At 29.9% G+C, this 12860-nt stretch overlaps 1 protein-coding gene across 2 annotated transcripts; it reads right to left on the minus strand.

Moving 5' to 3' along the window:
• Positions 1–312: 312 nt before the first annotated feature.
• Positions 313–8648, minus strand: LOC130621988 (protein lifeguard 1-like). 2 transcript variants are annotated; one of them, XM_057437382.1, is made up of 12 exons: positions 8426–8644; positions 7374–7387; positions 7221–7285; positions 6334–6387; positions 4190–4240; positions 4034–4073; positions 3787–3824; positions 3623–3668; positions 3311–3352; positions 2923–3012; positions 2775–2822; positions 313–1428 (listed from the first exon to the last, which is right to left on the minus strand). In XM_057437382.1, the coding sequence occupies exons 1-12, from the start codon at positions 8610–8612 to the stop codon at positions 1276–1278; spliced, it is 828 nt and encodes a 275-aa protein (XP_057293365.1). In that variant the 5' UTR covers positions 8613–8644; the 3' UTR covers positions 313–1275. The 2 variants fall into 2 exon arrangements, with proteins under 2 accessions (XP_057293365.1, XP_057293364.1); XM_057437381.1 differs by lacking the exon at positions 313–1428 and adding an exon at positions 1607–2116 and having other exon boundaries at positions 8426–8648.
• Positions 8649–12860: the final 4212 nt, after the last annotated feature.

The raw sequence follows: 12860 nt of genomic DNA on the forward strand, positions 1-12860 counted from the left end.
AAATTTAGAAAGTAGCCATCCACGAAAATTTGTTGTCACAAAATTTTTTGTCTGATCTGCGAAATATATATATGAAAATTTTCCAGAAGCGTTCGTACTTTCCCTTACTTCCTTTGTCACCTCGTTTTTAGCAGCTTGTCAAGAGCTAATTTTGACAGTTTCAAATAATAGTTAAAAAAGTCGAAACGCGAAATTAAGTCCGGGCCGAATTATTAGAAAATTGCTCATCCGAGACATGGTGGAATTGATCACTTTAAATCTATATTACCAATTATCTTATGTCTCATAATGGAATGCAAACGACTGCTCAACTAAATACAATTATTCAATTTAAATCCGTTATTACGACAACATAAATGCACTACAAAGTAAACAAAGAAAAATACACTGGAGCTTAAAATAGTTTCACACCGTGCTGTCATCTTTGTAACAATTCTGTAACAAGTGCAATGCAACAAAATAAAATATACTAAAGGAACAACTCAAGATATTAATGCGATCTATAGAATAACTTACAACAATATGATTCTAAGATTACTTGGTTATACTAATCCATTGATGCATCTTACAATGTTTTATTTTTTACAAATTTAGAACTAATACATTCACAACTTCATCACAACATCACAACAAATAATAACAATAACAAAATACCAGTACATAAACAATAATATAAATACAAGTTTTACTTCAAAATGTTATGCTTAAATACTGGTCCCTACTTTATAACCATTGCATCATACAAAAAATTCTCTATATTGTGAAGAAAGTGGTGATCTATTTCTAGACCATCTAAACGATCATCATTTCCCCTTCATTTCTACCTCATTAGCCTGTCAAATTTTCATAAAATAACTAAATAAAATAAAGAACCCACTAAACAATAAGGAAACGAAAAGATTAATAATAATAATAATAATAATAATAATAATAATAATAATAATAATAATAATAATAATAATAATAATTATAATAATAATAATAATAATAATAATAATAATAATAATAATAATAATAATAATAATAATAATAATAATAATAATAATAATAATAATAATAATAATAATAATAATATCTAACATAGACCTGTGTTAGAAATTCTTTTAAAACATCATTGCGTTAAATATCACAGATCTCTATAATAACGATTAGTTAACATTAAAACAAGCTATGCTGATTATACTAAGCTAAGCCAAAAACGATTGTTATTCCATTTGAGGTATGGAGTCGACTGGTAAGAACACATATGTAGCATTAATTTATGCCTCCAAGATTTTAATTCCTTGCGAGACCAATAATTTCCAGAATGTAAAGAAACAAAGTGACGATATCGATGTATAAGTTCAGAGCTGCAAAAACATAATCTTCTGGACTGATGGAGTATCTTTTATTTCCACCCATCATTAACTGAGTGTCCATAACCAAATACTAAAAATAAATTAATTACCATAACTGGAAAATCTAATATTTTCAGACTATTGAGGATAAAACAATTAAGGATACAGTCCTTCAGCATTGAAGAAATAATACAATACTTATTTTAATAAAAATGTAACCTTTTTCAACCAGATCAGTCAAGGTGTTAGTAGAATAATTCTAACAAACATTGAAAGATGAACACCATTATTTCTCAAGAATAAGACATACAAAGTTTGTTTGCTTATTACAAAATTCACACGTTTTAATCAAAAGAACACTATCCTACCAGAATTTATCATAAAGCACATTTAGGTCATGTTTATATATATATTATATTTATTTGTTTAAAATTTTAATAACTTATTTATATTATATTTTTTCATATTCATTTATACTTTACAATGTATATATTTTTGTGTTCATACAAAAAATAAACGAAAAAAAAATCTGATCATTAATTGCATGCGTATTTCAATAGTCATCCCAATCGATTCACTCAATGATTTTAAGTTTATCCACATAAAGATTCTGCAGTCTGTTAATCATCACCCCCGGCAACTCCAAATATTTGCAGGATGTACATGAATAACATTATAATGTCAATATATAAATTCATGGCAGCAAATACATAATCTTCAGGGGATATAGAATATTTTTTTTCACCGCCCATCATCATCTGTGTGTCAAAGACTAAGTACTAAAATGACAGTGCAGTGCAGTTAGCTAAATTTTAGTGTTTTAATTAACATTGACACAAAAATTCAACTTTTAAGGTTGTTTGTTACTTTTCTTTCTCTTTCTGTTTTGCGAAGATTAAAATAGCACACTATATGTATGCAATTTAAAAGCATTGATAGAAGAGTACCATAAAGGAAGAAATTTTTTGCAAAAATTGATTTTGCGATTGAGAGGTCTGAAATTAAATGTCCTGCAAAACAAAATAATGCGATTAGAACGATTTTTGTACAAATTGCGGAAGGTATTTTTGGGATTGCAAGCTCGCAATGCGGAATTAATGTTTGCAGTTGGAACGTTTGTTATGAAAGCGTGAAATGACAACCTATATCAAAATACAATATCAAGCGAAATACATTTTGCGAAAAGGGTCCAAATTCGCATAAATAACTTTCACAAAAAGTTTTCTCCTAAAGAACTGCAACAATTTTTAAAACATATGACAGATGAAAATAAAATTTTGTGTCAATGCAGAAATATTAATAATATACTTTAAGTGTCAGTTCAAATTATGACTTAACTAACAAAACTAACCCACAGAATTACCTTGCTTTACACTAATAATCAAATGTAAACACACGTAACATAATATGCGTTGAATACACTGAGAAATTTCTTACCAGCCCAAAAATAAGAGCACCAATGCAAGCATATATCAAACGAAGGATCTAAATCAGTCAAATAAAAATTTAAATTAGAAAGCCATTACATTCAATTAAATAAATAACAATATTTTTATTTACAAGGAAAACATATACCAGTACTTACCTTGCTATGGAAAAAGATTGTTAAGATTCCGAAGCACAACAATACAATAACTGCAACAAACAGGCAGCCTCCCATCATTGTGAAATCATACTATATAAAAAAAGACAATGCAGTAATTAACAACAGTATACACTCAGCAATTATTCATGGCTTTTTCAAAAATAAGAAAATTATATGAGAAGTGACACAATATACAATGCTGTTGTGTTAATTTGCCAGTTTTAGTGATAGTCTTAGTGATATATTTAAGATAGAATCTTAAATAATATGTCTGCAACAAATGCAGTTAAAAAAGGTTTGTCTTAGGTATATTATTATAGCTCCTGCTTCTTTGATACTTATCACAAATATATTTAAAATAATAATTCCAAATTCCTAAGAATTATACCTTTGTTTGGAAAGCAAAAAGTGTGATTGCAAGAGAGACGACCTAAAACAAAATGTATAAAATTGTATAAAAATGTAGGAATTAAAAGATAATGAATACAAATTATTAAAAAACCTAAGCCGGTTTTACTTGCTTTTACTAGATGTGAATGTTTTTATAAAAAAACAGAAAAATTCTCAGTTGTTTTCACCATTTCGCTAAACAACCTTTAGGCTGTGAACCATGCTTAAATTCTGTTTTAATTACCAATACCAAAACATTAAAGGGAAAAGCATGGTAATTCTGTTATACATTTTTTTCAAATTTACTTACTGCAACTATACCCATAGCCATTAAGACTTCGTTGACTTTGTAATGTCTATTAAATTAAGATAATTCACCATTGAAATAAGATAAATTTAAAATGTATGATAATGAAAAAGAACAAAGAATAATTACAATGATGTTAAATAATAAATAACCAGCCAGTTACTTACGCAGATACCACCCCAATTAAATAACTTTCGCACAGTGTCTAAACAAACATGATAAATGTAGTAAAACAATGCTTAGGGAATGCAGTTGCAAATTTTACCAAAAAACACCAGTGTTTTTTAAAAACCAAAAAAACCTTTTTCCTGTAGCAGGGTCAGGATATATAATATGTCAGAATAGCATAACTGTTTTAAATGATCACTTTACCAGAGTTTACCTTGAGCTGCCCCAAAATTAATAGCAACTTACAAATAATCCCAGCAGGATAAAATTCAGTGGGTATGATCGTCTAAAGGAAAAAGATTTTACTTTCGAAGAAAAAACCTAACCAAGTCAACTATATACAGTTGTATCAAAAAAGTAAGTACAATATTTTTATCCAAAAAAGTAACCGAAAAATCACACCTAGCATTTTCACAGCAAGCAATGGCTATCATGAAAACAATGGTCAGGATCCTAAAAGAGAGGGAAAAAAGTCTAGTTTGCAATTATAAAGGTATTGTAATTAATAGTAGCTCAATATAATAACATGTTAAGGCTTAAAATGAAAATATAAATCCATTAAATTGTTAAGAATTAAAATTGATCTGATGTTGTCCTTATTATTATGGTTATTATTATTAAATTTATTTCAAGTTGAGTATACAAAAAGGTGGGTAATAAAAAGTAGCTAATTAAGGTCAACCAAGTACATTAAAAACAGTTTGAAAACTAAATTACTAACCATAAGTTCTTTTAGAAACTACAGAATATGGGTCAGTGTGATGTTAAAGAACCTATGGATGTGTGGGTCTTAAGAATCCGTTTCCAAGGCAGCATCAGGCCTACCTCAGGAGGAGTGCTCCTGTTGTGGACATAAAGCAACCCAACAACGCATTCTGTAGACAAACAGAAGCATAAAAAATAAATAAATAAATAAGACAAATTAAAGAAAAAAAAATTTTTTTAGGCACTACAAAAAGCCAACTCCTTGAATGTACAATTTACATAGTCTACAAGGACAGTTTGACAGTATCCATCCCTTTATATCTTCCTTAAATTTGTTTAAGTTTGGAGCACATTTAATTTCTTCTGGTACCGAAGCCCAAACTTTTGGAGCCAAATATGACACTGTTTTTGTTCCGTAGCATGATGTTTTTGGGTTATGCTGGGCTAATTCCATAAAGCCACGAAGGTTGTAACTGGATCTTCGGAAGTCGAAAACCTCTTTCATAATTTCTGTGGATAATTCATGTTTTGTTTTGAAAGCTTCTGTGACAAGGACTTGCAAATTTTTGTGTTGCATTGTCACTGGGTTATCTTGAAGTAATAACTCCTCGAATCCTGACTCGAAATTGTTATAAGTAATTCCAAGTAACCTCTCGTGTAATCTATTAATTCGGTTGTTTAGTGATCTACTATGGTTCATCCTCACAAGAGGGCAGTAACTAAACTGTGAATGAATATATGATTTCACATGAGCCTTCTTTTTTGGAAAATCCATATACTGCGCGATCCTACTCAGAGCATGTATTTTTTTCTTTTCCAAGTTTGTTATAACTGTAGTTGCATTTTTGCCGTACGTATATGGGGTATTGTCATCTGCATAGCTGGTGATATCTGCAGTATCAGCGAAGAAAAAAAAGGTTTGCTAAAAAAATATTGAATAACAACGGACCAAGTATTGACCCGTGTGGTACCCCAGATTCAACATTTTCCCACTCGCTGTAACATGTATTTATTTTCACTCTTTGTTTTTTTTCCTGTGAGGTATAACTGTTTTATAAATTTAGTGTCTTAGAGTCGCAGTCATACGCATGAAGTTTAGCTATTAATAAATCATGCTGGAGACAATCAAAAGCTTTTGACAGGTCTGTCAGGAATGCTGCATATGCACCCCCATTATCTAAAGCTTTTTTCACTTCTCTATCATTGTAAGAAGGCAATACTGTGAGTTAAAACCCTTCCGAAAGCCGCATTGCTATTTAGATAGTTTTTTCCCAAAAAACTATTCTCTAATTGTTTATATAGACACTTTTCAAATATTTTTGATATATTTGGTAAAATGCTAATAGGTCTGTAATCACTAGCATCTGTAAATGCAGGGATTATATCACTTTGCTTTAAATTAGTTGGGAATATGGAAGTGTCAATCGCAAAAATTAACACTGTTTAAAATTACACTACTAAAAATATCACAGTTTTCTTTTAATATTTTAGTTGGAACATCTGATTCTTGTGATGCCTTTTTAGTATCTAAATTTGAAATAAAGTTTTTCAAATTTTTTAATGATTCATGTTTAAATGTAAAACCAATAACATTTCTGCACTTTTCTTTTATTTTTAAATACTAGGATGATTTTTGTATTTCATTATTGCAGAAGTAACTTCATCATCTTCAAAGTTGTGGGCACCTAATAAATTTTTTTCAATAGAAATGTTAATGTTAGGCACAATGTCACTTTCATTCGTTATTATTTTTTCATCCTTGACAAGTGTGATGTTCTCTTTTCCCACCTTTTTGTCTGAGAACAATTATATTCGAAAAATTATATTTAGAAAGAACTGACCATGCGCTCCAAAACATCCATTGATTTCTTCGCACATAAGAGTTAACTGGTGGGCTATAAAATATGTAAAAAATATTTTAAAATGAAGCAATGAAGCACCCATGTTTGATACTACCTCAATTATGCAAAATTTGCACAAGATTTGAAAAGGAGTTCATAATCTATTTGATACAGACAGAGCCAGAAAATCATTATTTTAAAGGTTTTATTAAAGTATAATGAGTTGCTGAGTAAAATGATAATATTGATAGCATAATTTCCACCCCATCCACCTTTTATTAAGTGTACAAACTTTCTAAAAATGAAAAAAAAGGTCTAGCTTGATATTAATGGCTGAATATAATGCTCAATATTTTTTTATTTAATCTAAATTACTGTTCTGGTAATAGAAGTAATTGTTCTTTTGCGTAAAAGTAGATTTACCACAGGCAACAATGAAGAAGAATTTGGACCAGAAGTACTACTACATTGCACGTCCAATTTCAGGGTTTATATCAAAGAAGTGAAGGTCTGACAGAGGGCATTTTTTTTGTTTTTTTTTAAAAAAACAAAATAAAAAAGCCTTTTTCATTTTTGGATATACTTTTGGAAAAAAATTTGCTTAAGATGTTAAAAATAAATGTCATTTTCATCTTCATGCTGTTTTGTTAGGTGAAAATGTTTCTATGTTTAAAAGTTGGAAAAAATATGTTTTGTAAACAAAATTTGTTGTGCTGATGCTTATTTTGAATGACGTTGTCAAAATTGTGTTTAAGTATTCAAAAACGTTTTGTGAAAAACCTGGAAAAACCTAGACATATGTGAGTAGCAGGTTATAAAAATATATTAGCAAGCAGCTAGCCATTTTATTTTTTACATAGTTTAAAATATCAATAGAAAAACTTTACCTTAATACAAAAAGACAAACAATAGCAATTGATACCAAAAGTTGAACAAACAAAATGGAATACACCTAAAACAAGAAGTTTATATAGTCCACTGAGAAATTTAAGAGAATATTTTTTTGAAGGTTAAGTGAATTTTTTTGATTAAATACGTACCTTACGAATGAAACCTAAAGATAGAGCAAAAATATAATTTACTTCTAAAAAGTCATTGAATACTATATGCAGAAAAATCATTAGGATGCTGGTATTATATACAAGTTGTTTTTACAAAAGAATAAATCTTTTCAAGTATGATACTTTTAGCAAAATTTTGTTACTTCCAGTTGCTAAACCCTGATCATTGAAGTCATGCAGGCAATTATACCAATTGTAAGTGTACTGCGCTAAAAATACCATAAAAATCCTATTTTCGATTTTTTCTTAGCACATGCCACTTAACATATAAGAAGTTGATAATAGCAACTGAAGTCTTCTCCAATATTAATACTGAAAACTATGAAAAGAAAACTATTGCGTTATATCAACATACAAATATTTTTATACCAGAGGCGGATCTATACAGCGGGCCATTTCTTGAATAAATGAATAAACTATGCCAGAGCTACAAAAAGCACCCGCTAAAACAATTACGATCTGAATATTTGCAAGTGTGATTCACACATCCTACATAGGTTGATTCTGGTCCACGGTGAAAGCTTCACAGGATAACCTAGAGCCAAGACTGGCTGACTTAAAAATTTCTGACTAAAAATAGGCCAGGCCGACATAGGTTGATTCTAGTTCACGGTGAAAGCCTCATGGGCCAAGACTGGCTAACACAAGTCAGGTCAACATCAATTTGCGTTATGAGATAGATAGTCAGTAATGAAAAGTAGCGAAAACAAGGCGGAATTGCGATCTTCAGATTCCGGGTAAATTTGACAGAATTCCACCTGATCCTCAACATTTTTTACTAGGTCGCGTAACATGGTTGACCTAGTCTAAATAAACGCCTGTATACACTTGTTTATAGTGGGTTCCACTTGATAAAGACGCTGGTTTCAGTCTAAGATTCACTAATATGAATAACTTTAATACACTGACAAAAAGGATGCATTTTTTCTGTACATTTAACAGAAAAAAGAACACTGGCACTATGACTATTAAAAATTATAAGAAAAAGAAATAATTATTTACGTCATTTTTTTGTTAATTAAAGACTATACCTTGCCTCACAGTTTTCTCACTGAAAGAAGATATGCCAATATCTTCATCATCACCAAAAGGACCTAGTTGACTAGAACCATAGTCCTGTGGTGGAGCACTTGGAGGCGGTTGATTCCCATAAACGTAAGTGGAAGTATATGGTGGTGGTTTATTGGCTTCTAAATCATGAACTGGCTGATAACTCATATTTTAAATTACTAAGAAGAAACACAGAAATGTTCAATAAATATATACAACACTGTTCACAGTGACTCAAGCGTTTGTAGTTAGTTTGCTAAGATGGAAACAGTTATTTAAGTGAAAATACTGATTACAATTTTAGCTATTACTTTTGCCTTGTTTGGACCCCAGTGGAAAGAATTGAATTGTTGTCTAAAAGCAAAGCGATTTTTTTGGGCATGCCACTAAAAATATTCATTATTATTATTACTATTATTATTATTATTATGATTAAAAAATAGAAATGCATGCACATGTCATATCATCATCATAATCATCATCATCATCATCATAAAGCATTGTTCTGTTAAATAAATTTACAAAATGCGTGCATAAAATCAACATATACATTTCTGCCATATGTGTCCGGCGCTACTTGAATTTTTAAGGAGATTGCTATTTTTACATTTGCTCAAAGGTTCATAAAACAACAAATATCATCATAATATAACAACTGATCACAAGAAATTCGTTCAAAAATAAAAATGTTTGCTACAATTGGTAAAAGAAAAATATAGTTAAAAACGATCTTTGAATGTCATGATAGCTATTTCACCCTATATGCCCCTGATTTTTTTTACCTATTAAAATGCGTGCACTTGTACAAAAATCCAAAAGCTTTTGTAAACATTGGAAGTATTTTCTGCTCGCAGCTAGCTAGCATTATATTGCAAATAAGAATTCAGAAATTATTCAGTGTTCTCAACATAGCATAGCAGCAAAAATAAAACATAACCCGTTGCAAAACTTTCATTCTATACATGTTTTGGATCAGACAGAAACAATTACTTCCTATCTTCGCGTGAGTGCGGAAAGCTATGAGATCACTGGGTCGCTATGCAAATGCAAATATCTGTGCCGCGTAACAGAAACACGAAATTCCGTTTTTATTAACCGATTCGTGCTTTCTTCGCACGAAAACATTTACATTGAATTTTTTATTCTGATCTTTGCTTGAACGTAAAAACATTTTCAAGTCAACAAGTCAAATCAACAGCGTACAGTGACTACTTAAATTACAGAATGAGTAAAAGACTATCACCACCACCTTTCGGTGGTGGTGATAGCCTTACTAATTTTGAAGGATATATAGCTAGTAGCTAGCTTTACTCTGTGAATAGAAAGATGTTCATATTTTACATGGCCAGTCTCACAAATATCGAGGGATATACCCTGTCTATTATTTCCAGGAGGGGAAATGGCTTAGATGAGGAGTCCTAGAGTATTTAATTCTCATTATAAGCTACGCAGATGCATTTAGGTTCAGCACTCTCTATCAGACATACAACTCAGACATCCAACAGCCCTTCATTGTGCCATCTCCCCAATTGTCCTTGCATGGCCTGGTTTAACCCAGTGCTATAGTAACATTCACTTGCCTGAATCGCTGCCAAGAGGGAAATCGAACCCTGGTCTCTGGCACAAAGTACAGAAGTTATAACCACTAAGCTACGGTGTGCAATACACACGTTGCATTTTGTTTATTGGTTTTTTGATGATTTCATCAACACATCTGCTCTGAAATGGGTAAATTAGATTTAGGAAATTGATCCCAGGTAGTCCCTAGTTACCCACACAAGATTTAATGTCAGTTATTTCCACCTGCTTTCAAGTTATGTTAGCCCTAAACTTAAAAGTGCAATGCAATGACTTCACTAATCTTAACCTTTGCCTTGATGCCAATATTGGTAATATTGTGGGAGGTAGTAGTAACAATCATCAACATAAGGGATTGCGATATGCGATCTATTTTTGCAAACTTGCGATAAAAAAGTGAATAAAATACACAAATTTGAGATCTCAAATTGACATTTTTCTTGTATTTCTATCTTAAATATTTTTTTAATAAAAAGTTTTAACAAAAGAAGTATCACAAAACACGTTTTTTATCCAGCAGTCTGTTTGTTTTTTATGAAAAGTGTTTTTAAAAGAGTTTGGCATCAGTTTTGTCACAGGGAAAGTTTATTTTTTTACTTATTCACAAATAATATAATAATAAAAATATTTGTGGGTTAATTAATCCACTTAGTGCACTCTTTTGCTTTAGTGAATGACTTCAAACAAAATTAATAAGGACAACACAACCAATAGATAGTACTTGTGGCATGGTTCCAAATACTATCCGACTGAGTTTTGTTGACTTATACCAATCAAGCATCAGAACATCAGCGCGTAGTAAAGGGGCCTTCTTAACCCAACTACAGACAAAAAGTTCTTAGAAATTTAAAGATAATATTAAACCAGAGTATATAGCGCTTTTTAGTCTGAAATAACTGCATTTATGCAAATACATCTAAGTACAGTATTAGTATGTTGATGTTTTTATAGGCTTAAGAAAATTGTAACAAAAAAAATCCACTTTGCAAAAGCCACAGACAGACACACAGAAGGTCTGTATTATTATATAGACACAGCCCATCACAGACTGATTGTGTGATTAAAAGAACCCAATAAGATATTGTGGAAAAAACATTTAAAACACTCTACTGGGGTAATAATGAGTAATAAAGGAGTATACACTCAATCATAGTGCCATGTTTTTCCTTGGTTGGTTTCTCTGGTTGGTTGGTGTGTTAACATTTTTACCTCCATTACGTAATCACATAGACACGTGCAAGTAAATATCCAGACTGTGATTCCACGTATATTAGATTTGTTCATAATCAACAAACTCTCTAGCGATCTGACTTCTGCCAAGATGGATTCTCCATATTGCTGTTTGATGTTATTGAAGATATTATTTTGGTTTGTCTGTTCAGTATTCATATTACTGTGGAAAGTAAATTTAATTTTGTGACCATAAATATTTTTTTCCACTAATATTTATTTCCATTGATAATAAGGTAATTTACATCTTTATAATAAAAATCTTTGGTTTTTAGTGTATTTTGACAGTCTAATATTTAGTAATATTGAAAGACACCAAGTCGTAAGCAAATTTTGTCCATTGTTAGGTATTTTTACGCCTAAATTAGAAAATCATTCTAAAAATTTTAATTCTTAAAGAAAATGTGTCTTTACTTGTTGCTGCACTTCATGTTGGTGCTGATTTCTCAACAGTTTCTTGCTAACTCTAATATAACTGAAAGTGCAAATATTTGATTAAATCATTTTCATTTTGAGAAATTAATTTCTCGCATACTTGTATATATTGTAACAGTGTTTCCATGGAAACTAAACATTTTAATTTTTAATACATTTAAACATTAAAAATCCAAAAAATAAGTAAGTGTTTTTACAAATTTCACAACTTCCAAAGATGAAAAATTTTGCTTTTTAAAAAAACAAACAAGTAAACTTAACTTTTAATGTGTTAATTTTTTGCACTGAGGCGTGTAACAGGCCATATAATTTTTGTTTTCAATCAATTTTAACATCAAAGTTTTAACAGGTCACGTAAAATAATAAAGAAAAAGGCAAAAGTTACCCCAATTTGTTTTGTATTATCTGGTTGAAATATATATTCTTGCAAAAACTTTTTCCTGTGTTTTTTGCAGAGGTTGATAATAATAGTTCTGATTTGTTTTTATTTTTCTCCCTCTTCATTTTTTCTTCAGCTTTTTTATTTTTTCAAAGCCATAATAACACTTAAGTAAATTATTTTAATATATTTGTTTTGTTTTATATAATAGATTAAAAAAATAGAGTAGTTTTTATTTTATCACACTAGAGCAGTTTCCTATTTTTTAAACTAAAAAGTTTTTTTTTTAAGTGGCTTATTTATTTATTTTTGTTTTTTATATTTTCCGTCACATATTGTTTTGTTAGGTTAATTTTTATCTGTATTTATTGAAGTGAAAAATTGGAGATGCAGCCATTGCTGTTGTTGTGTTGTTTTTCTTCTTATTTGTTGTTTTTCTTATTGATGATTTTTTTTCCTAACACCCTGCTTTTGTTTTTACTTTTGTTTACAAAATTAAAACAGAATATAATTAGTAACATTATCTTTTAAAATATAGAGATGGGTTCATTTTTTTGGTCTTTTTATCAGAGAAATATTAAAATGAACCCTATTTATTTATATTTTAAACTTAAAAAAACCATATATAGTATTAGTATTACCTTACCTAGTATTACCTAGTATTTTTGCTTATTTCACCACAAAAACTTAATTGTTTTGGTATAAAATAGCAAATATAGTACGAGGTATAGTTAGAAAGATATTGAATATTTTTTTCTTTCTATAACTTTTTGTAAAATATAAAGTTAGTATTT

The sequence above is a fragment of the Hydractinia symbiolongicarpus genome, chromosome 12 (assembly GCF_029227915.1).
Source record: "Hydractinia symbiolongicarpus strain clone_291-10 chromosome 12, HSymV2.1, whole genome shotgun sequence".
Lineage (NCBI taxonomy): Eukaryota > Metazoa > Cnidaria > Hydrozoa > Anthoathecata > Hydractiniidae > Hydractinia > Hydractinia symbiolongicarpus.